Source organism: Grampus griseus (assembly GCF_964374135.1).
Source record: "Grampus griseus genome assembly, chromosome: 5".
Taxonomy (NCBI): domain Eukaryota; kingdom Metazoa; phylum Chordata; class Mammalia; order Artiodactyla; family Delphinidae; genus Grampus; species Grampus griseus.
In genome coordinates, this window is record NC_138998.1 from 99,054,416 (window position 1) to 99,078,887 (window position 24,472).

The 24,472-nt window shown below is 33.5% G+C and overlaps 1 protein-coding gene across 4 annotated transcripts in view; it reads right to left on the reverse strand.

Moving 5' to 3' along the window:
• EPHA6 (EPH receptor A6) overlaps positions 1 to 24,472 on the reverse strand; it is a gene marked incomplete at its 5' end in the record, with an annotated part of 858,058 nt that overhangs the window by 718,596 nt on the left and 114,990 nt on the right. For all 4 annotated transcript variants that reach the window (XM_082654547.1, XM_082654545.1, XM_082654546.1 and 1 more), the window contains one exon: positions 2,468 to 3,131. In XM_082654547.1, coding sequence (XP_082510673.1) covers positions 2,468 to 3,131 — 664 coding nt within the window. The remainder of the gene's footprint in view (positions 1 to 2,467; positions 3,132 to 24,472) is intronic.

Below are 24,472 nucleotides of genomic sequence, written 5' to 3' on the forward strand. Positions count from 1 at the left end.
TAGGTACTCAAAAAAATAGCTAAAATAAAAGGTCTAATAGAATAAGCCAGAAGAAAAGAAAATGATATACATTGTTTTTTCTTTTCTCATTATATATATAAACACATGGTCACATTATTGCCTGAGCTACTCTTTATTCACATAAATTTCAATTAATTTTTCATGTAGGTTATAGGTAATTCTGAGATTTGGTTGTGAGATAAATTGTTGACAGACTGCAACAGAATCCATGATAAAAAATTATTATCAGAGGATAGAAAGGGGCAATATGAAGAATCAAGAACACTCTTAAATAAATACTTTAAAATGGAAACTAGTGATAGTGTAAGATACCTTTCTCTAAAAATGAGGTCTCCACATCCACTTCCTTTCTGTTTGTAAATAGCAATTCATTGTAGTCAATTGGAAACAGGCACATGTGTTTGCATGTAACAGTTTTCCATATACTTTACCATTAATTGATTATAACCACTAATTTATTTTTGGATAAGGAAGTTAGTAAGCCATGGATTTAGAATCCAAGTATAATCTTCCAATTTCTGCCATCTGCTAGAAGATGATGAACATTTGTACTGTACCCACTCTCTCATTTCTGCAGTCAAATAAATTATAATAAAGATAACAAGCCATAAAAATGAACGAGTCTAGCAGTAGCTCTAGGTAAGCTGATAATTATCATATATCCAAAGTCATCTTTGCCAACAACTGAAGGAATTTTCAGGCATGCAAACAAGAATGAAATTTCACAGAGCAGACATATTAGGCAAAAAACATCCAGTCATCAATGATTGTCACTACCTCTAATTCTGTGATCAATGCCATAAAATATATTTAATAATAATTAATCACATAAATCCTTAGATAATTATTGTTTAAATAATTTTAAAGCTTTATTATTTTTACCAATATCCAGCGTCCACCTAATATAAAATATGGTAAAACTACATGGTTAGTATATGTCATATGTTTTATCCTTGGCTATTATTGTCTTCTTAATCTCACTGAAAAATTATTCATGTTGCATTTTCCAATGTAAAATATTCTATAGTGCCCCTTCAAAGGATCATTTATATTGATAACTTATTTTGTTTCATTCTAAATCTTTGTTACAGGTGAATAAAAATTTTGAATTAAATCTATATAAATTTCAATGAAATATATTTTAACGATTAAATAGTGACGGAAAGTTGGCTCACACTTTAAATATAGTACAGACTTTTCACACAAACAGTACTTTCAAATGACCAAACATAATCATCACCGGTGGCTTTAGTGAACTTTTTCAGCATTCAAGAACCCAAGCGTTTCATAAATAGATAAAACATTTTAAAATTCACATATATTACCACTGACCCTTATATAGAAACAAACATGTTTTTTTCTCATTTACTTTCATCCCTTTTAATGGGTGGCAACATACCACCGAACATCACCAAAAAAGTAAGTAAATTCAGTATGGTGCTATAGAAAAATAACTATAAATAATTTACCATTGAGAGGAAAAGATCTCTACTATGTTACTATTTACCAAGCATTAATTTTATTTCTTTATTTGTATTTTGATTATGAGTCCTAAATCCAAACATAATTGATATAAATTATCTTTATCAGCGGATATGCAAAAATTTTTAAGTGTATATATTTATTAGATTAATAAGCCTTCATAAAATGATTCAAATAAAAAATTGTTTTATCTTGAAAATTACAGATATTTCATATCATAACTACATGAAAGGTATGGTTATCAACTTAATCAGCATTGCACTGTGTTCATACTTCCTAACAATTCGATCTTCCACAAGTACTGCTATTTAAACAAAAAAAGCTAATGTGTTATATGGTAGGAAATTGTATATAATAGTAGCAAAGGATAAATTAATTTCTGATATACTCCGTACTCAATCACCAAACACATAACATTCCTATAAACTATCCTATATATTTTTAAACATATGTATGATTCATATGCAAACATATGAATTCCTCATTTATTTAAATATAATTTCAGCTTACCTAGGTACTATTGAATTATTACAAATCAACATGAAAGAAAGAATTGTTTTCAAACTGTCTGTAAATGTCATATTCTCTATAGACCACCAAAACATAAAAGTTAAGCAAATGCCTGCTTTGATCCCTTTTGCTTTTTGTTGCTGCTACTGATGTTGCTTTCCTTTATAAAAATCAGGTAAATATAGCAATTCATACAGCAACTATTCTACTGAAGGCAATATGCAAGAACACTTGTCATGGTATATAATTTATTTTACATTTTCATACACCATTCCCAGGAGGAAAAAAAATCAGAAATTATCTTATAGTTAATATGAGTTAATTTCTTCCACAATTAATTCTTCCAGGAATAGTATTCGAAAATGTATTATTTGAAAATAAATATACAGCCAATTTACCTTTAAAAAACCATCATTTGAATGCATGAATAATTATTTAAATATTTCTTTCTTACCGTGGCAAGAACCTTCAATTTCTTCATATCCTGTACTGCAGATACACCTTCCAAGAGGAACCAGCCAATCTCCATCAGCTCCACAATACAGTTTAGGAGTGTCACGCTCTTCTGCACTCTTCACACAAGAGCCCCTTACTTCAACCAAGGAGGAAGAATCAACTCTTGGGATAGTGTCTGGAAACATGGCCAGATTACGAACAGTAAAGGGGCACTTTTTGTAGAAAACACGGACCGAAACTAGGGCAATGCATGCCCCAATGTCTTGAAAAGCCAGATAAAATCCCTTCCTTTCTACAGGCCCCACCTCACGAACTTCAGTGTTGAGTTTGAGGATGCGATCACCCAAATCCATCTGGGTAAAACTTTCATCAGCAGCAATTGTGTCAATCTTTGTATACTGGCTTGGCTTGAATTTAATTCCATGGGACTCATCTGATTCCACATAATATAGATTAAATGTTTCTTTGCAAGTCCCCAAGACCCATGGGATGCTGTTACAATCCCTCAGTGTGAACTTCATTTCCACATAAATTTTCTGAGCTGCATCACGGGAGATCCAGTTTGTACGAAGCCAGTTGTTTTGGTTTGGTTCCATCACATTACATACCTGGTATGTGTGAATGGGCCTATTATGTTCATCCATTTCAGTGATGGCATCCCACTGCAAAAAGCAAAAATAAAATAAATGATTATGAAACCACGAACATATATGATTACTTCAAAAATTTTCTGTTTTGCTGAAAGAAAAATGAATAAAAAGTATACAAATAAAGCAAAGCAAAGCAACAATGGTGCAGGATTTTAACCAGGAGGCTTTCATTAAGACAATAGGTTCTGAACATACCAGCTGTCCTGGTATGAATCTTACCTTCTTACATGTTAGTCGCAACATCAAGGGATACTTTACTTAATCTCTAGTTTCCTCAACTATAAAATGGAGCTGATAAGAGTACCTGTTTCATAGGATTGTTGTGAGGCATAAATTAGTTAATATATGTAAAGAACTTTAAATGGTTTCTAGTACTCTATAAACAACCTATAATAGCATCTATTATGTGATCAAATAACTAGACCAATGACAAATGTACTCTAGTTACCCATTTGTCTTCATATCCAATTTGCCACAAATTGAGGTATACTCATCAGTATTCAATTAAATATTTACATGTCTATTTTGATAGAAAATAGACATAGAGAAGGCTTTAGATTTATTCAAGAAATATTTATCAGGCACTATTCTGGACACTAGGAATACAGCAGTGCACTAGCTGAACAAAAACTCCCTGCCTTCATGGATCTTACTTAAAGTGAGGAGTCGCAATAAAAACTGTAAATGAGTCAACTGAAAAATATGGTAGAAAGTACAATGGGAAAAAATAAGGCAGGGAGATGGGGAAGAGGATTGAAATTTTAAATAGTATGACCAGAGAAGGCCTTACTGAGGTTGTGACATTTAAGTAACGTCTTAGAGGTGAGGCAGTGAAGAGGAAAGAGTAAGTACCAATCCCTGAGGCAGGAGGGTATAGGTATGTTTTAGGAACAGCTTGAACGGGCACTAAACAGAGAGGCAAAGAAGGTGCAAAAAAGCCTTTGTAAGCATTGGAAACACTTTGGCTTTTACTCTGAGCTAGATCATTGGATTTTCTTCACTTCTGCATGTTTACATACAAGCATTCTGCCACCTATATGAATAGAAAAAACTTACCTTTCTTTTAATTTTAGTAAAAATGTTTGAGTACATTGAAATTAATTGGCATTGGCATTATTTATACATCTAACACTGCATACTTCTATATTACAAATTTAGATTGTAAGTATATTTTATTTGTACAATAAAAGTTATAATAATTTTCAATAAACAAAAACACATTCTGGTAACTTTACAGTCTTTTGGAAAAACATAACTGGTCATCATAATTTCTCATTTCTATTAAAATACAGTAGAAATGATAAACTGTTTTCTATAGTGAATGTGTTCTATTTCTTGATACCACACTTCAGTGATTTATAATAAGCTTATTTAACTCATCCAGTTTGCAGTTTCTTATTTTATTTGACTGTAGAGAGTTAATTAATCGAGACTGGTGGAATTTCAATTAATATAGTTTCTAACAGAATGGTTTCTTTCCTCAGTCTATTGGATTGTTGAAACACTAATACTTTCAATTATCTACTTTAAATTTCCACAAATAAACAATTTATATTATCCATCAAACAAACTTAAAAACAATTCTGTATCTAAAATTTCATTTGTAAGTTGCTTGCTTGAAATTCAGAAGGTATTTTCCAGAAGAAACAATGAGTTCCTTTAGAACTGTGGATACAATTTTACAAAACACACCCACTGTTTATCAGGGGTGATTCAAAAATCTCACAGAGGCACATAAAATTACCCATCTAAATACCTTTCATACTAACAATATTATAGGTCTTATATGACTCTTACACGTAAATTTAAAGGCAACCAGAACTATCAGAGCTCATTTAAAATGGTAAGCTAACCATTCAGAATATAAATAGTAAGACAAGATACAACTAATAAAATCTGAGAACTGTCAAAATAAGTGTCCAAAATTCTAAGCATTTTTCCCATTGGAGAGCCTCTAAGATACTTATCCAGTGATTATTCTTATTTCAGATAAATTTCTAATCAGAATTGATTTTATTCCTCAGGGAATGCACGTAATTACTACTGTCTACACTGCACCCTCTACTCTCCCATATAGGAGTATAGAGATATACTGTCAATAAATTCTGTTTGAATAATTACATTTTAACATCTTCAGCCTATATCTCTTCATATTAATAAAAAGTATAAACAACTCTCATCAAACAATCAAGTCTCCTAAAATATGAGATTAAATAAATGTGAAAAATTACATTTGTGACAGAAAAAAAAGTTCTGAAATCATTACATATCTTTATTTAAAAATATGTTGGGTTTGGAAAAAATGTTTAGATGGAAAGAAAGATCAGGAATGAGAAGAATATGACACGCATACACTGAATCAGGACTAATCTGAACCAAGAGATAAGGAAATAACAAAATATCTGCAAATAATGAGAAATGTGGTTCTTTTCAAAGCACTACATAAGGATGTTTAACAAAATGGTAAATTATTTTCTATGTTAAATTAATGATGTTTGAGAAACAATAGTGTTTCTTCTCTCATAATCAAAAAAAAAAGGAAAGAAAGAAATCAGAATGAGATTCAGATACCAAAATAGCCAAAACGTATCAACTGCTAAATTTAATCTTATCCAAGAATACTGAAAGTAATTTAAATTAGATTTTTAAATTTGAATATGATTCACTAAAATAAGAGTATAAATAAATTCAAGATTGCTATAAGATCTAAAAGGCTAGGAAATTTACTAAAAATATATTGTCATTAGTAGATATAGATATGCTATCATATTTAAATCATAATGTATCCTTTGAAAACACTGCATTTACACCAAGTTATATTTGTATTTATACAGTTACATAACATTTAGTTACAATTTCCAAGTATTAAAATAAATAGAGCCTCTAAAAATGTGGGGTCCAAGGAAAGAATGGAAGTATAGAGCTCACATACCAAATGTCTAAATATTTTTAAATGATAAATCATTCTTCAAAGAAGATTAAACTCTAAGTATGTTCCATTTGCCTACTTTAGAAAGATACTGGAAGGCCAGGTTCAAATTTAAAATATTTGGACTTCTCAGAATTTCATGCCAGCATGTGGTAGTCCATCCAGAGCCAACTCCTAACCTTAGTCAACCCCATTTCTATTTCTTCCCTGATGCTAGGTAAATCCCATACCATGAAGGACAAGCACATATATGTGCTTCACACAAGCACATATATGAGCATCTCAGTCTTCATGTCCCAGCTGTGTCCCTCCTCTGCTACAAAAAGATGCCAACTCTGGTCCTCTATTCAACCTAGGTTGAGCATACCAGTAGCACAGTTCACCCTTTGGAGGATGGACCCCCAACAAGAAGCCTTAAAGTTCTTGAAAGGAGATTTGAAGCCATCTGAGCAGGGAATTCAGGGGTCTTACCTACCGTGTGGTACAGAAGGAAAGCATAGGATCTAAGTAGCATATTACCTATTGCTCAAGGTCATTGCTTCACAAAGAAGGTTGTAGCTAGAGAAATGAATGGGGACGGCCATCTAAAGCTCTAGGAATAGTGTAACGTCTTCCATTCCCAAGTCTAAAGAAAGGTACAATCTCCCAAGACCAAACCAGGAAGTAATAGAAAATATGAACAGACTAATTACCAATACTGAAATTGAATAGGTAATTTTAAAACTCCCAATAAACAAAAGTCCAGGACCAGGTGGCTTCACAGGTGAATTTTTACCAAACATTTAGATAAGAGTTAACACCTATCCTTCTGAAACTATTCCAAAAAACTGCAGAGGAAGGAATACTTCTGAACTCATTCTATGAGGCCACCATCACCCCGACACCAAAACCAGACAAAGATATCACAAAAAAAGAAAATTACAGGCCAATACCACTGATGAACACAGATGCAAAAATCTTCAACAAAATACTAGCATACCAAATCGAACGATACATTAAAAGGATCATATAACATGATTAAGTGAGATTTATCCCAGGATGCAAGGATTTTTTAATATCCACAAATCAATCAATGTGATACACCACATTAACAAATTGAAGGATAAAAACCATATGACCATCTTGGGACTTCGCTGGTGGTCCAGTGGCTACAACTCCAGGCTCCCGATGCACGGGGGCCAGGTTTGATCCCTGGTCAAGGAACTAGATCCCACATGCCATACCAAGAGTTCACATGACACAACTTAAGATCCCACATGACACAACTTAAAAAAAAAAAAATCCTGCATGCTGCAACTGAAGATCCTGCACACCACAACGAAGATCTTGCACATGGCAACGAAGATCCCACATGCCACAACTAAGACCCGGTGCAGCCAAATAAATAAATATTTTAAAATGTATGATCATCTATAGATGCAGAAAAAGCTTTTGATAAAATTCAACATTCATTTTTGGTAAAAGCTCTTCAGAAAGTGGGCATAGAGGGAAGCTATTTCTTCATAATAAAGGCCATACATGTCAAACCCACAGCTAATATCATACTCAATGGTGAAAAGTTGAAAGCATTTCCTCTAAGATCAGGAAGAAGACAAAGATTCCCACTCACACCACTTTTATTCAACGTAGTTTTGGAAGTCCAAGCCACAGCAATCAGAGAAGAAAAAGAAATAAAAGGAATCCAAATGGGAAAAGAAGAAGTAAAGCTGTCAATATTTGCAGGTGACATGATTCTATACGTAGAAAATCCTAAAGACACTACCAGAAAAATACTAGAGCTAATCAATGAATTCAGTTAAGTTGCAGGATACAAAATTAATACACAGAAATCTGTTGTATTTCTATACATTAACAATAAAATATCAGAAAGAGAAATTAATGAAACAATCCCATTTACCATCACATCAAACAGAATAAAATACCTAGGAATAAACCTACCTAAGGAGGCAAAAGACCGGTACTCTGAAAACTATAAAACACTGATGAAAGAAATTGAAGACAACAGAAACAGATGGAAACATATACCGTGTTCTTGGATTAGAAGAATCAATATTGTTAAAATGACCATACTACCCCAGGCAATCTACAGATTCAATATAATCCCTATCACATTACCAATGGCATTTTTCACAGAACTAGAACAAAAATGTTTAAATTTGTATGGAAACAAAATAGACCCCAAATAGCCAAAACAATCTTGAGAAAGAAGAACGAAGTTGGAAGAGTCATGCTCCCTGACTTTAGACTAAAAGCTACAGTAATTAAAACAGCATGGTACTGACACAAAAACAGAAATATAAATCAATGGAACAGGATAAAAAGCCCAGAAATAAACCCAGACACTTATGGTCAATTAATCTGTGATAAAGGAGGCAAGAATATACAATGGAAAAAAGACAGTCTCTTCAATAAGTGGTGCTGGGAAAACTGGACAGCTACATGTAAAAGAATGAAATTAGAGATTCTTTAACACCACATACAAAAATAAACTCAAAATGGATTAAAGACATAAATGAAAGAATGGATACTATAAAACTCCTAGAAGAAAACATAGTCAGAACACTCTTTGACATAAATTGCAGAAATATTTTTTTGGATCCATCTCCTAGAGTGATGAAAATAAAAACCAAAATACCAAATAGGACCTAATTAAACTTAAAGCCTTTGCATAGCAAAGGAAACCATGAACAAAACAAAAAGACTACCTACAGACTGGGAGAAAATATCTGCAAACAATGCTACTGACAACGGCTCAATTTCCAAAATATACAAACAGCTTAATATCAAAAAATTAAACAATCCAATCAAAAAATGGGCAGAAGATCAAACAGACATTTCTCCAAAGAATACATACAGATGGCCAACAGGTACGTGAAAAGATGCACAATATCGCTAATTATTAGAGAAATGCAAATCAAAACTACAATGAGGTATCACCTCACTTCGGTCAGTATGGTCATCATTAAAAAGTCTACAAATAATAAATGCTGGAGAGGGTGTGGAGAAAAAGGAACCCTCCTACACTGTTGGTGGGAATGTAAATTTGTGCAGCCACTATGGAGGACAGTATCGAGGTTTCTTAAAAGACTAAAAATAGAGTTATCAAATGATCCTACAATTCCACTCCTAGGCATATCAGAGGAAACTCTAGTTGGAAAAGATACATGCACCCCAATGTTCATAGCAGACATGGAAGCTATGTCTGCTGTTTACAATAGCCAAGACATGGAAGCAACCTAAATGTCCATTGACAGAGGAATGGATCAAGAAGTTGTGTCACATATATATACTGGAATATTGCTCAGCTATAAAAAAGAATGAAATAATGCCATCTGCAGCAACATAGACGGACCTAGAGATTATCATAATAAGTGAAGTAAGTCAAACAGAGAAAGACAAATATCATATGATACCAATTATTTGTGGCATCTAAAAAAAAATGATACAAATGAACTTATTTACAAAACAGAAACAGACTCACAGACATAGAAAACAAACTTATGGTTACCAAAGGGGAAAGTTAAGCAGGGGAGGGATAAAATAGGAGTCTGGGATTAACAGATACACACTACTATATATAAAATATATAAACAACAATGACATACTGTACAGCACAGGGAACTATATTCAATATCTTATAATAACCTACAATGGAAAAGAATCTGAAAAAGAATATATATATACATATATAACCATATGTATATTATATACATAGCAGAATCACTTTGCTGTAAAACACTGTAAATTAACTAAACTTCAATTAAAAAAAAGGTTAAAAAATCCGATTTGGGGTGTAAGGTACTATAATTACTCTTTAATATCAAAGAGAGTTAAATATTATAAAAAACTTTTATGTTCTGCTTCATTATTGGGTAGTTAATGTAAACATTTGCCTCAAAACTCTTTTGCCTCCTAAAGTTCTCCATTGATCCTACAGATCATGTGTTAATAAGCAAAAAACAATATTTAGTGAGTTTACAGTATATATTAAATTCCATACAAGGAATGAAGAAGTTAGATACAAGAATTGCTTGCTCTTACTGGACTTATTATAATATTTTAAGGTAATAAATTATGAAAACATAACTGACAGCACAGAACTGAATATAAGAAACAAATAAACAGTATATACAGTAAATAGAGTAAGTGTCCAAAGGATAGCAACACTAGTGAATGAGGGTGGTTTGGCAGGTTTGGCCAAGATGGAGAGACTGGACTTTAACCTTAAAGAATTACAAGATTCAATAAGGCAGAGGGAGAAGAGTGTATAGAAAAAATAATGTATAACACTAATCTATATGCATATAATTTTTGGCAGCACAGTCCTGTACTACATATATTTAGTGGGTAAAAGTTTTTGCCCCTATTTAAAACAAAAACCAAACACATAATTATTCTCCTTGTGAAATATTTAGATGTACATGGTTTGGTTAAACAAGAATCAGTTGTACACCAAAGGGTTCTTTCTTTTGTAAACTTCAAGAGCACCTTGGATATAATGATTCCTGAGGGCAACTACTTGTATACTGAATTTATACCATCAAAGCTTTTTCACAAATGTTAACTTACTTGGTCCTCATCAGTCCAATAAAGTGAAACAGATATTTTCATTTTCACATTACTGATAAGGAATTCAATACCCAGGAATTGCATGGGCCAAGGATTAGAACCAGGCCTTGTAAACTTCATTTTCTGTATTTCATGATGTTTTACTGGTGACTTGTTGGCCTAGGGGAGATTGTCTCTCCCAGGGCTAGCTAATTCTTAGAGATACCAAAAGGCTCTGGGACTAGAGCATATCTTTCATAGGCAAACCAACCAAATCAGAGTCTATAGGTCCAACTACTTCCTTACCTAACTCTCACACACCAAGCCAGTATTTTTTCTGTCTTAAACCTAAGGGCAGGTACCAGGTAACTAGAGACCAACCCTACAGCCCAAAGCCTGAAGGAATTATTCAAACTAGCCAATCCTAAGCTGTTTACTGGGCCCTGCCTTGCGTTTCCTACAGAAACCCCAATAAGGGCTCTGGCTCAGACTTTCCCCTCACTCCTGTCTTCTGTCACTTGACCAAAACCGATTGCTTCCCCTGTGGCCCTGCATGGCCTTGATGACCTCCTTTCTGGATCCTGTGCGTATAAAAGACTTCTCCTTTCCAAGTGTAATTCTTGTTTCCTCCTGTGGCCACAGTAACTTTACCATACCATTATCCAACATGTACATTCTTAGAACAAACAGCTATATGGTTCATGACACATTCTTCCTGCCAACCCTTTGGAAGACAACTGATTCTTGCTTAATCAAAAGCTTTCATTGAGCAAGACACTCCAAAAGACAGAGCTTTTCTATTCATCACATGTAATCCTCTCCTTGATCCAAAGAAACAGACTCATAAAATAACTAATAGATAGAAGAAGTTCTCTGTTCTACTTAACCAGCCATAAAAGCAGATACAGTTCACAAGATATTCTACCCTTCAGAAGCATGTATTAAAGTAATTAAACAAGGAGGCTATTAGACTGAGGTGGCTCTAATGCCTTGGCAGCTGTGTAAGCAAACCCAAACCTAAGCTATAATAAATTCCTATAAATGCTCCAAGGTTAGGAAATAAAAACCTAAGAACAACCAATCACAAACAGCCATCTAGACCTTCCCACTTAAATGAGGTACCCACTTAAGCTATAGCCAATAAAATAATTTCCATGCTTTGCTTCTATGTCTGCTGTATGAAAAACACCTTTCCCCTAGCTCCTGTTGGCAGAGTGACCCTAACCACTTTTGGTTTGATGCTGCCTGATTCAAATCAATGCTAGTGATAGGGATAGAGTAGAATAATTAGTTTAAAAATCCCAATAGGGGATTAAAGACAGAAAGGAAATTTTAAGGGAGTTTGGGAAACTGTTGTAAGCTAATGACCACTCAAGAAAAGAATCCAATAACCTACTCTATCTTGAAGGAAGACCAGGTGCATTCAAGTTCCAGGCACATTCAAGCCACAAGTCCTGATAGTTAAAACACAAGACAATAGTTATGGGGTCTGAATATTGTTACATGAAGCCAGGGAGTTAATGGTCCTTGAAGAAGAGCATTTCTGCATGTAGCCAAGATGGAATATAGGGGAAAGTGGAAAGAAACTAGATGAAAGGGGACATTATACCAAAACCTGAGATGAATGACCATTTTTTAGTATATGTTATCACCTTTCTGCTAAAATACATATGATTTCAATAGTGCCATGACAGTCCCAGCTAAACCACATAGGGTCAAAGGAGGAACTAACGATGTAAGCCTTGACATCTACCCAAGAATGATGAAGAAGGTGGTCTTCCCCACCACCGCCCACTTTTTCTTTGATTATAAAAATGTAGCCCTCTTTGCTCGCAGGGCTGCACTCCCTTGCCTGCCCACTTGTATCTCTCACAAGCTTCTTATGCTAATAAACTCACTCTTTGCCTATCATTTTGCCTCACCCTGAAATCTTTCTGTGACGAGACAAAAGAACCTGAGCTTCAGTAAGTCCTGATACCAGGTGAGCAGTTTCACTTAAAAGACGTGGGTTTGAGTCCCCTCCTAAGTCAGGGATCATGGGTTCAAGTCCCAATCTGAGGTGTGACTGGATATGAGACTCATCCAAGAAAGAATGTGGCTTCATTAGCTCAAATAAATTCTTAGAAATTTTAACATGCCTCTGTTTACCTTTCAACACATGTATGTAAGTTTTGTTCTACTGAGTTTTTTCTATACTATACAACAGTGAATTGTTTTATATATTGGTATTTTAAGTCATATGAAAATATAAAAAATTACAATAAACAATAATGAGATGGAAGAGTTGGAATATTTTGAGTTTAGTTCCTATTTTGTAAAAGCAAATAGCTGGAGGGGCGACTTCAAGATAGCAGAGGAGTAAGACGTGGAGATCACCTTCTTCCCCACAAATACATCAAAACCACGTCCACATGTGGAACAACTCCTACAGAACTCTACTGAATGCTGGCAGTAGACCTCAGACTCCCCAAAAGACACCCTGAGGTGACCTACACTCAGGGGCAGGGGCAAATCCCAAGCTGAACCCCAGGAACTGAGCGAACAAAGAAGAGAAAGGGAAACTTCTCCTAGCAGACTCAGGAGCAGCGGATAAAATCTCTACAGTCAACTAGATGTACCCTGCATCTGTGGAACACCTGAATAGACAACGAATCATCCAAAAATTGAGATGGTGGATTTGGGAGCAACAGTAGACTTGGAGTTTGCTTTCTGTATCCCATTTGTTTCTAGTTTTATGTTTATCTTAGTTTAGTATTTAGAGTTTATTATCATTGGTAGATTTGTTTATTGATTTGGTTGCTCTCTTCCTTGTATTTTTATAATATATATATATTTTTTCCTTTATCTCTTTTTGTGAGTGTGTATGTGTATGCTACTTTGTGTGATTTTGTCTGTATAGCTTTATTTTTGCCATTTGTCCTGGGGTTCTGACTGTCTTTTTTTTTTTAATATACTTTTTTAGCACTTGTTATCACTGGTGGCTCTGTTTTTGGTTTGGTTGCTCTCTTCTTTCTTTTTCTCTTTTTTTATTACTTTTTAATTTTTTTATTTTTAATAACTGTTTTCTATTTTAATTATTTTATTTATTTTTCTTTCTTTCTTTCTTTCTTTTCTCCCTTTTCTTCTGAGCCAAGGGGCTGACAGGGTCTTGGTGCTCTGGCCAGGTGTGAGGCCTGAGTCACTGAGGTGGGAGAGCTGAGTTCAGGACATTGGTCCACCAGAGACCTCACGGCCACATGTAATATCAAACGGTGAAAACTCTCCCAGAGGTCTCCATCTCAATGCTAAGAAGCAGCTCCACTCAACGACCAGCAAGCTACAGTGCTGGACACCCTATGCCAAACAACTAGCAAGACAGGAACACAAACCCACCCATTAGCAGAAAGGCTGCCTAAAATCATAATAAGTTCACAGACACCCCCAAACAAACCACTGGACGTGGTCATGCCACGCAGAAAGACAAGATCCAGTCTCATCCACCAGAACACAGGCACCAGTCCCTTCCACCAGGAACCCTACACAGCCCACTGAACCAACCTTAGCCACTGGGGGCAGACACCAAAAACAACAGGAACTACGAACCTGTAGCCTGCGAAAAGGAGACACCAAACACGTAAGTAAACACAGTAAGCAAAATGAGAAGATAGAGAAATACACAGCAGATGAAGGAGATGACTGAGCAAGGTAAAAACCCACCAGACCAAGCAAATGAAGAGGAAAGAGGCAGTCTACCTGAAAAAGAATTCAGAGTAATGATAGTAAAGATGATCCAAAATCTTGGAAATAGAATGGAGAAAATACAAGAAACATTTAACAAGGACCTAGAAGAACAAAAGAACAAACAAAAAATGACAAACAAGACAATAAATAAAATTAAAAATTCTCTAGAAGGAATCAATAGCAGAATAACTGAGGCAGAATAACGGATAAGTGACCTGGAAGATAAAATAGTTGAAATAACTACCAAAGAGCAGAATAAAGAAAAAAGAATCAAAAGAATTTAGGAAAATCTCAGAGACCTCCTGGACAACATTAAACGCAATAACATTCCAATTATAGGGGTCCCAGAAGAATAAGAGGAAAAAAAAGGGACTGAGAAAATATTTGAAGAGATTATAGTTGAAAACTTCCCTAATATGGGTAAGGAAATAGTAAATCAAGTCCAGGAAGCACAAAGATTTCCATAAAGGATAAATCCAAGGAGAAACACACCAGAACACATGTTAATCAAACTATCAGAAATTAAATACCAAGAAAAAATATTAAAAGCAGCAAGGGAAAAGCAACAATTAACATACAAGGGAATCCCCATAAGGTTAACAGCTGATTTTTCAGACGAAACTTGGCAAGTCAGAAGGGAGTGGCAAGACATATTTAAAGCAATGAGAGGAAAAACCTACAACCAAGATTACTCTACCCAGCAAGGATCTCATTCAAATCCGATGGAGAAATTAAAACCTTTACAGACTAGCAAAAGCTAAGGAATTCAGCACCATCAAACCAGCTCTGCAACAAATGCTAAAGGAACTTCTCTAGGCAGGAAACACAAGAGGAGGAAAAGACTTACAATAACAAACACAAAACAATTAAGAAAATGGTAATAGGAACATACTTTTCGACAGCTACCTTAAATGTAAAAGGATTAAATGCTCCAACCAAAAGACAAAGAGTGGCTGAAACGATACAAAAACAAGACCTGTATATATGCTGTCTACAAGAGACCCACTTCAGACTTAGGGACACATACAGACTGAAAGTGAGGAGATGGAAAAACATATTCCATGCAAATGGAAATCAAAAGAAAGCTAAAGTAGCAATTCTCACATCAGACAAAATAGACTTCAAAATAAAGACTATTACAAGAGACAAAGGAAGACACTACACAATGATAAAGGGATTAATCCAAGAAGAAGATATAACAATTGTAAATACTTATGCACCCACCATAGGAGCACCTCAATATATAAGGCAAATACTAACAGCCATAAAAGGGGAAATCGACAGGAACACAGTAAGTGGGGGACTTTAACACCCCACTTTCACCGACAGATCATCCAAAATGAAAATAAATAAGGAAACACAAGCTTTAAATGACACACTAAACAAGATGGACTTAATTAATATTTATAGGACATTCCATCCAAAAACAGCAGATTGCACTTTCCTCTCAAGTGCTCATGGGACATTCTCCAGGATAGATCATATCTTAGGTCACAAATCAAGCCTTGGTAAACTTAAGACAACTGAAATCGTATCAAGTATCTTTTCCGATTGCAACGCTATGAGACTAGATATCAATTACAGGAAAAAATCTGTAAAAAATACATACAAACACATGGAGGCTAAACAATACACTACTGAATAACCAAGAGATCATGGAAGAAATCAAACAGGAAATCAAAAAATACCTAGAAACAAATGACCAGGAAAACACGACAACCCAAAACCTATGGGATGCAGCAAAAGCAGTTCTAAGAGGGAAGTTTATAGCAATACAATCCTACCTCCAGAAACAAGAAACATCTCATATAAACAACCTAACCTTACACCTAAATCAAGCAGAGAAAGAAGAAAAAAAAAAAAACCCACAGTTGGAAGAAGGAAAGAAATCATAAAGATCAGATCAGAAAGAAATGAAAAAGAAATGATGGCAAAGATCGTTAAAACTAGAAGCTGGTTCTTTGATAATATAAACAAAATTGATAAACCATTAGCCAGACTCATCAAGAAAAAAAGGGAAAAGACTCAGATCAACAGAATTAGAAATGTGATAGGAAAGTGATAGGAAATGTAAAAAGCTATGAACAGTACTTAATCCATTCATGCCTGAGGGTTCTCTAAAAACCCATCCCCATCTACACAGAGTGAGTTTTTCTTTGTATAGCAAGCTAAATAAAGTAGACTAAAAGGTGGATTCCTTTTGGACATAGAAAGTTAGAATAAGGAAATTCATTCCTAAAGCAAAGGGCAGTCACTGTGGAGTCAGACTGCGTTCTTTTCTCAGAGAACAAAATAAGGCAACCAAATAGCCTTCCTAGGCAAGAATATTCAGATAATTTGAATTTGACCTAAACATGTTTAGGATGTTTAAACTGACCTAAACATCCAAAATTCTAACGTGAATCTCTCAAAATTTTTAGAATTCAAAAGGAATATAAATGTTTATTTAAAAAATTAACTTTAAAATTTTAAAATAAAAGCAGATAGTCTATTTCTCAGCATAGAAAGGGCTGTTGGAAAAATAATTACATTTTTAAATACCAGTGATAACTTACTCAAAGGCCATAGCTCAAGAAAATTTTAACAAAGGAAGAGAGAAATTAACTTTATACTAAAATGCTTACCTCTTTATCTACAGACAGAAAAGGGAGGGAAAAAAAAATCACACCCTAGATCCATTAGGACCCTGAACAGCTGCAGGGCTGATCTGGTTTAAGGAAAAAAAAAAAAAAATCATTAAAAACCAGTATTAAATATCCTGACAGTAGAGACTAGGGAAGGAAGCATCCTAATAACAGTGAAGAAAGAGACAGCTAAAAAAAAATAAATTTGGTTTATACCTGTACCTGTGATTCCTAAATGAATAAGTACTTATTTAGATGTATGTAGAACCACTTTCCTCTATTCCTTTTTCTGTCTGCCTTTTTAAAAATCACATGCACTCTAATTTTAAAATTAGTAACTTAAATTTATTTCTGCCTCTATTTGTAACAGATGCCAGCTATCAGCTAAAAGGGAGATAACTATGTGGTAAAAAAATATATTTTTTCTTGACTTATTTCTTCAAAATGTGGTTATGATAAATATATAAAGGGAAATATGAAAAGGAAATAGAATATTACAAAAGATCATTGCAAAGATATAGAATCCAAAAGAACAAATGACTTAAAATTAGCTAGTATTACATTGGTACATGACTAATTAATAAAATAATGAAATAGCCTATCATTACCCAGATATTTTTCCAAAAGTAAAAGATAATCTAAAGATAGATTTAAATGAAATGAAGAAAGAACAACAAAATCATGGGAAATCTATAATTTCTAATTAGATTCCCTGTATAACTTGTTACCAAGGGTTTTGTAGTATGTGGCTATAACTAATTATTCCTCAAGATTAAACTAAATTTAAATGAGAAAGGGAGCAATGCAGGGGAAGAAAATCTCCAACTTCATTCTAAGAATGATAAAAAATAGAAGAGGTGAGAATGAAAAGAAGTCTTCATTTGGTAAAATGACAAACATCTGATTTGTTCCAAACATTCTACCTCTTATCTTGCATAATCTAAATAAACTAAAGTGGTTGAATGTACATAGGCATCTCATTATGTAAGCTGTAATGACTTAATTTTTAAATCATAAGCATCTAATACTCTCTACCAAAGGAAAGCCTGTTATAGAGGCCTTCTTATTCTAATGCGATATTTTCCTCAGAACCACTTAAATATTCACTTTGAGTCAATATACTGACATAAACTTAGAAAATTAGTGCCCTGAATTCTGCTGCTAGGCATGTAGTTAATAACATAAATCTGTTTTACAGCAGAAAAATGAAGGCTCTGCATTTAAATGATAAATAGTTTCAGACTAAAACAAGAGAATAAAACAAGAAGCAAAATGCATCATGTGCATATACATTTCTATTTCACTTTGGGTAAACATAAAACTTTTTTATTAGACTACAAAGATATTTAATAAAAAGTAAGAACTCAATGGCATAGCTATCTGGAAGACAACTAAGACTAAGTTTTATAAATAAATTTATTACTTTTGGTTCATTTCTCCTATTAACAGGACCAAAATATAGCAAGAAGGATAATTTCTATTAAGAAGGAATGATTTTTCCCATAAAAAATAGTCACATATTCATGAAGATTAAAAGTTCTTAAATAGAGTCCATCTTCTGAATATCTGTAAGCCTTAATTGGTACAAAAAGTTAAGATTTTCACTTAACCAATAAATAAGATACTCCAAAAACTATCTTTGAATAGAATTTCTACAATTAAGATATGGAAAATATTCATCTTAATTGTTCTGTCTTATGTTCAACAATTCCATGCTAGCTTCCACAGGACTTCACAAATACAGAAAGCATGTGAAAATAATCTCACAAATCATACTTAATTTCATTCTTATATGGTAGAGATAATAAAGCATATTATCCTGGTTTTATGGATGAGGAAATTGACTTAAAGGAGGGAATTGACTTATTTGAGTCTTCAAAGAAAATAGAAAAATCACCACCACAAGTATCTGGAGGGTTCTATTAGCCCACATGGAGGCTTTGAACTAAAATACATTTAAATAGAATATAATCTCTATGAGGGCAGGGACTTTGTTTTGTCCCATTATTGTATCCCCAGCATCAGGGGTATACAATGCCAGGATCACAGTAGGTTCTTAATATTTGCTGACTATGGAAATGAGTAATAGAAGGCTTGAATTCTAACTAAAACAATTCTGAACACTTCCACTCATGGGAGACTACTGTTTCCTACATCAGGTTACTAAATATCACACATTATTGAGAGATATATAAACTTTGAGCTCCCTCCTAAACTAATCATCCTGTTTTAGAGCCTTCATAACGACTTAGCTGAACACAGAAATATCAGATGAACTAACTGAAGTCTGCAAACATCAGATGACTCAGCCAGCACTATGCTAGAGCACAAGATTTTACCTTAGGACAAAGACTCAGGTTGAGAACCAAGAGGTGCTCTGTGTGTGTGGAGCCGGGGGTGGGGGTGTGTGGGGGTGTGGGTGCGTGTTTTCAAGATGGAGAGAGGGGAGAGGAAAATGGTATCAAGAATATGTGTCTGCATCAGGAGAGAGAGAACTGAATAAGTGATATAACACCCAAGCTGCTTAAAAGGTATTCTTTAGTAGAGGACTTTAATATAAAAAGGACTATTTACTGACCCAGTCAGATCACCTATCTTTGCTCTAATTACTAATAAAGTCTACAACCTTAACTCTGATTAACTTTCTATTTTAACTAAATGTTGTAATATTTAACTATATTATATTATGAATTGGTAATTCTTACAAACATAAGGTATGAAATAAATGAACAGTCAAACTGTACATGTTAATGCAAATTGGGAGAAGAAACCCCTAAGACTGTGATGCTCTGTACATATTGCAAAGAAAACGATTAATGAAGGAGAAAGTATTTAAGCATATCAAATGCTGCTGAAAGGTCCTGTAAAATAAGAACAGTTCAATATTTACCAGATTTTTTAACAGAGAAGTTATGGCAGCTATGACAAAAAAATGTTTGGTGGAGAGCTAATGTGGGCAGAAGCACAATCTTCATGCAGGAATCTGAAAAAGAGTGCTTTTTTTAATCACAGATATGTAATGTGTAAGATAAATTTATAGAGATTCTTTTAAGGTAAGAAGATGATTCTGTACATATGTTTCAGTTCATGTTCTGGCCCATTAATGTTGCTTAACACTTCACAAAGATAGGTATTTTGACATGGTTTTTCAAAATATGTTAGACCTTCACAATTCAAATAAAATTATAACTTTACCCAGGCCTACAGTTCCATAGGAATTGTTCCTGATATGTCAAAGCTTGCTTGACACCAGAATCCTACATGTGAAACTATATCTAACGATCATCAGCTTCTCCAATGGCTTCAAACTGAGATTTGTCTATGTTAATTTACTTAGAGATATAAACTACATGTGCCATAAATAAATGTCTGACTTGCACAAAATTATGATAGGTTATACTAATTTTGTGTGGCATATTTGTATTTAATGATTCTTAAACACAGAATGTAAGTGTATATATAGTGGGAAAATTGTGAAAGCACAGGTACTATTCTTTCAAATAACTGTGGCACTGATTTCCAATTATTAAAAAATTACTTTAGAATATCAAATTAGTAGTAGTTAGAGGGAAGTGTCACATGGATAAGTTGGGCATTTTGCCCTATACCTCATTTGTAATCTCACAAATTACTGATTATCTAGAGTACAGTTTAAATGTATTCTTGCTGTAAGACTGTTTAAAAGAACTGCATGGTTTTAAATAGGATCTGACATAATCATCACTGTGCAATAAGCCAGGCAGTGTAATAAACTTACCCTGTTATTTCAAACAACCTTTAGAAAAAGTTTCATTAATCTTTTCTTAGGGGAAAAGAAGCAAAATAATATTTGAAGCTAACTAAATAAAAATGCTTAACAACCATTCACCTTGCAAACTTCAAGAAAAAAACTATCCCTGGATATTACATATTATATTCTACAGAATAATAACCTAAAATTGCTGTTAGCATAGTAATAAAAAACCTTATGATGCATTGCATGGAGTTTTAAGGTCATGTTGGGAACATAAATCTTTCAGCTCTAAAATACATTATATGGGACCAGTGAACTTAGGTACTTTTGTACTTAGGTGCTTCGTAACAGACAAAGATAATTAGATGGATGTTAAATATCCTGTATACTTCTGATTAACCCAATATTCTTAAGAGACAGAAGAACAGAAAAGTGTTAACAATAAATATTATGAAATACTTTTCATATGAATATACTATCAAAATACATTGAAAATATATGTTTCTCTGTGTGTTAGTTATATTACGGTTTTCTATGCAAGTTTACAATTCATAAATCCAATAAGCAAAACACTGCACATTTCCTAAGTAGCTAAAAATTAAAAGGACATGGAATTAAGTGATACATATACTTAAAGAGATATGGTTCCCAAAGTTAAGAAGCTTATATTCAAACTCAGTATCATCTCTTACATATACTGAGAGGATCTAACATATACTAAAAATAGTTAATATTTAGAGCAATGATTTAAGTAAAATGCAACAGTGTATAAGTTAATAGAAAAAAATCAATGAATATACACGTCTGAGAAATTAGAAATATAGTGAAGTAGAATATAGAAAAAATTCCAGGGGAAAAAGCCATAAGAGAAGAAAAAATTATAAACAAGCATATAAATAGGAGGTATAAAATACATCATGATAGAAGGTAAAATATACATGTCAGTTTTCAAACAATAATTGTTAAATATCCACTTTTAAAAGACAAAGACTTCAAGATTTTATAATAAACAAAATCCAACTGCAACCCACATACTAGCTGTGGATCCACTCTCCTCATTCCAACTTTTCTGCAAACACATCAAATTCATCTCTTTACTATTCAGAGTGTTCACTCTATCTCCTGTTTCCAATCTTAAATACAAAAATCTATCAAAGTGCTTAGCAAAACAAAGGATATTCCAATGATTACAACACATACACCCACACACAAAAGAACAACTGCTACACAAATGCATGTTGCTAATAAGGGTAACAACAAAAACAAAATAATCCAAAAAAGTTAAGAGTAAAAGGACTTCCTAGAAAAAAATATTAGCATCTGATGGGTACCAGTCATGAAAAACTTGGCAATATATTTGAGAATTCTAAGAAGTTATTTAAGCCACTGATAAAGTAATTCCACTTCTAGAATTTATCATGTTTTAAATAATAATTGTGAAATGATAGAATGCCATCCAGTTATTAAAATTCATTTTGAAAAGAACATTTAATGGTTTAGAAAATATATACATAATATATTAAGTGGAAAACTGAACTATATAAAACAATAAGTTAACTATATTTCCTACTTTGAAAAATATATGCATACATTATATATTATCTAACAATTTTACATATATAATATTATATAACCCATGTGGTTAACAGTATTATATAATAATAATATTCACAGAGAAAGTATAGACACACACACATAGAGCTGAGGAAAGAACTCTTAAAAAACTGAAATAACAGTGGTTACTTCTCAAAGAAAGGATTATCAGTGAATTTTACTTTCTTCTTCATGATTTGTAAGTTTTATAATTGTCCATAATTTTATGTTTATACAAGTAATGGAATATATACTCCACGTGTAAGCATAAAATTATTACTAAAAATACAGTTTCCAAGCACAAAAAACTAAAGTCTTTCCTAATTAATTCTAGGAAATTTATATACTTATGATAATAAAAATATAACAATCTTATTTACTACCAAAAAAAATCAACAAATTGGCCCCTTATAAAAAAGTAACAGCAACAGCAACAACAACAACATGGCTCAAACTAACTTGGGAGCAGAAATGTGGACTTAAACAAATTCAGCCAAACTTTTAAGAAACTGTTAAATCTTATCTGAGCTATTATTAAGTTACTACTGTCTCTCAGCTTCACAGGTATCCTTCTGCTTTGCAAGCGCTAGGACTGGGCACTGTGAACCATGTTTTGGCTTTGCCAGTTGATTCCCTGTAAGGGTCTCAAAAGAAATTCTGAATAACTGGAAACACATCTGATGCTCCTGGATGGGAATACCGTAATCCATAATACTGATGGGAAACTTTAATACAGTAAATGTGTCCATTTTCTCCACATTCATCTATAATGTAAATTCAATTCTAATATATATACCAGCTCTATATTTTTAGGAAACTTAGTAAACTTATTCTATAAAGTACAGGAAAGGATAACATTTCAAGAATATCTAAGTCATTTTAAAAAAAAAGAACCTAGAATTATGACTTCTCCTATTGATATTACAATATACTGTAATTTCACAGTAATAAATCTTAAATACTAGCACAAAAGAGGCAAACGGATCATGAAACAGAATACAGTATTTAAAGATAGACCATGTTTACGTGGGCAGTAAACATCAAGTAATGAGTATATACAAAATCAAAGTGCAACAGATGGGCTATTCAATAGAAAAACTGGATCACTATATAAAAAACAAAATTGTATTTCTATGTGATCCCTTATAAGAAGGTTGATCCTCAAAGGCAACTGATCTAAATTGAAAGGTTAAACTATAAAGTTAATATATAGTGTAAATAAATCTTTGTGATCTAGGGTTAGGGAAAGACTTCTTAAACAATAACCTAAAGCCCAGGACCAGATGGCTTCACAGGCGAATTCTATCAAACATTTAGAGAAGAGCTAACACCTATCCTTCTCAAACTCTTCCAAAATATAGCAGAGGGAGGAACACTCCCAAACTCATTCTACGAGGTCACCATCACCTTGATACCAAAACCAGACAAGGATATCACAAAGAAAGAAAACTACAGACCAATATCACTGATGAACATAGATGCAAAAATCCTCAACAAAATACTAGCAAACAGAATCCAACAGCACATTAAAAGGATCATAAACCATGATCAAGTGCGGTTTATTCCAGGAATGCAAGGATTCTTCAATATATGCAAATCAATGTGATAAACCATATTAACAAATTGCAGATTGAAAACCATATGATCATCTCAATAGATGCAGAGAAAGCGTTTGACAAAATTGAACACCCATTTATGATAAAAACCCTCCAGAAAGTAGGCATAGAGGGAACTTTCCTCAACATAATAAAGGCCATATATGACAAACCCACAGCCAACGTCGTCCTCAATGGTGAAAAACTGAAACCATTTCCACCACTAAGATCAGGAACAAGACAAGGTTGCCCACTCTCACCACTCTTATTCAACATAGTTTTGGAAGTTTTAGCCACAGCAATCAGAGAAGAAAAGGAAATAAAAGGAATCCAAATCGGAAAAGAAGTAAAGCTGTCACTGTTTACAGATGACATGATACTATACATAGAGAATCCTAAAGAGGCTACCAGAAAACTACTAGAGCTAATCAATGAATTTGGTAAAGTAGCAGGATACAAAATTAATGCACAGAAATATCTGGCATTCCTATACACTAATGGTGAAAAATCTGAAAGTGAATTCAAGAAAACACTCCCATTTACCATTGCAACAAAAAGAATAAAATATCTAGGAATAAACCTACCTAAGGAGACAAAAGACCTGTATGCAG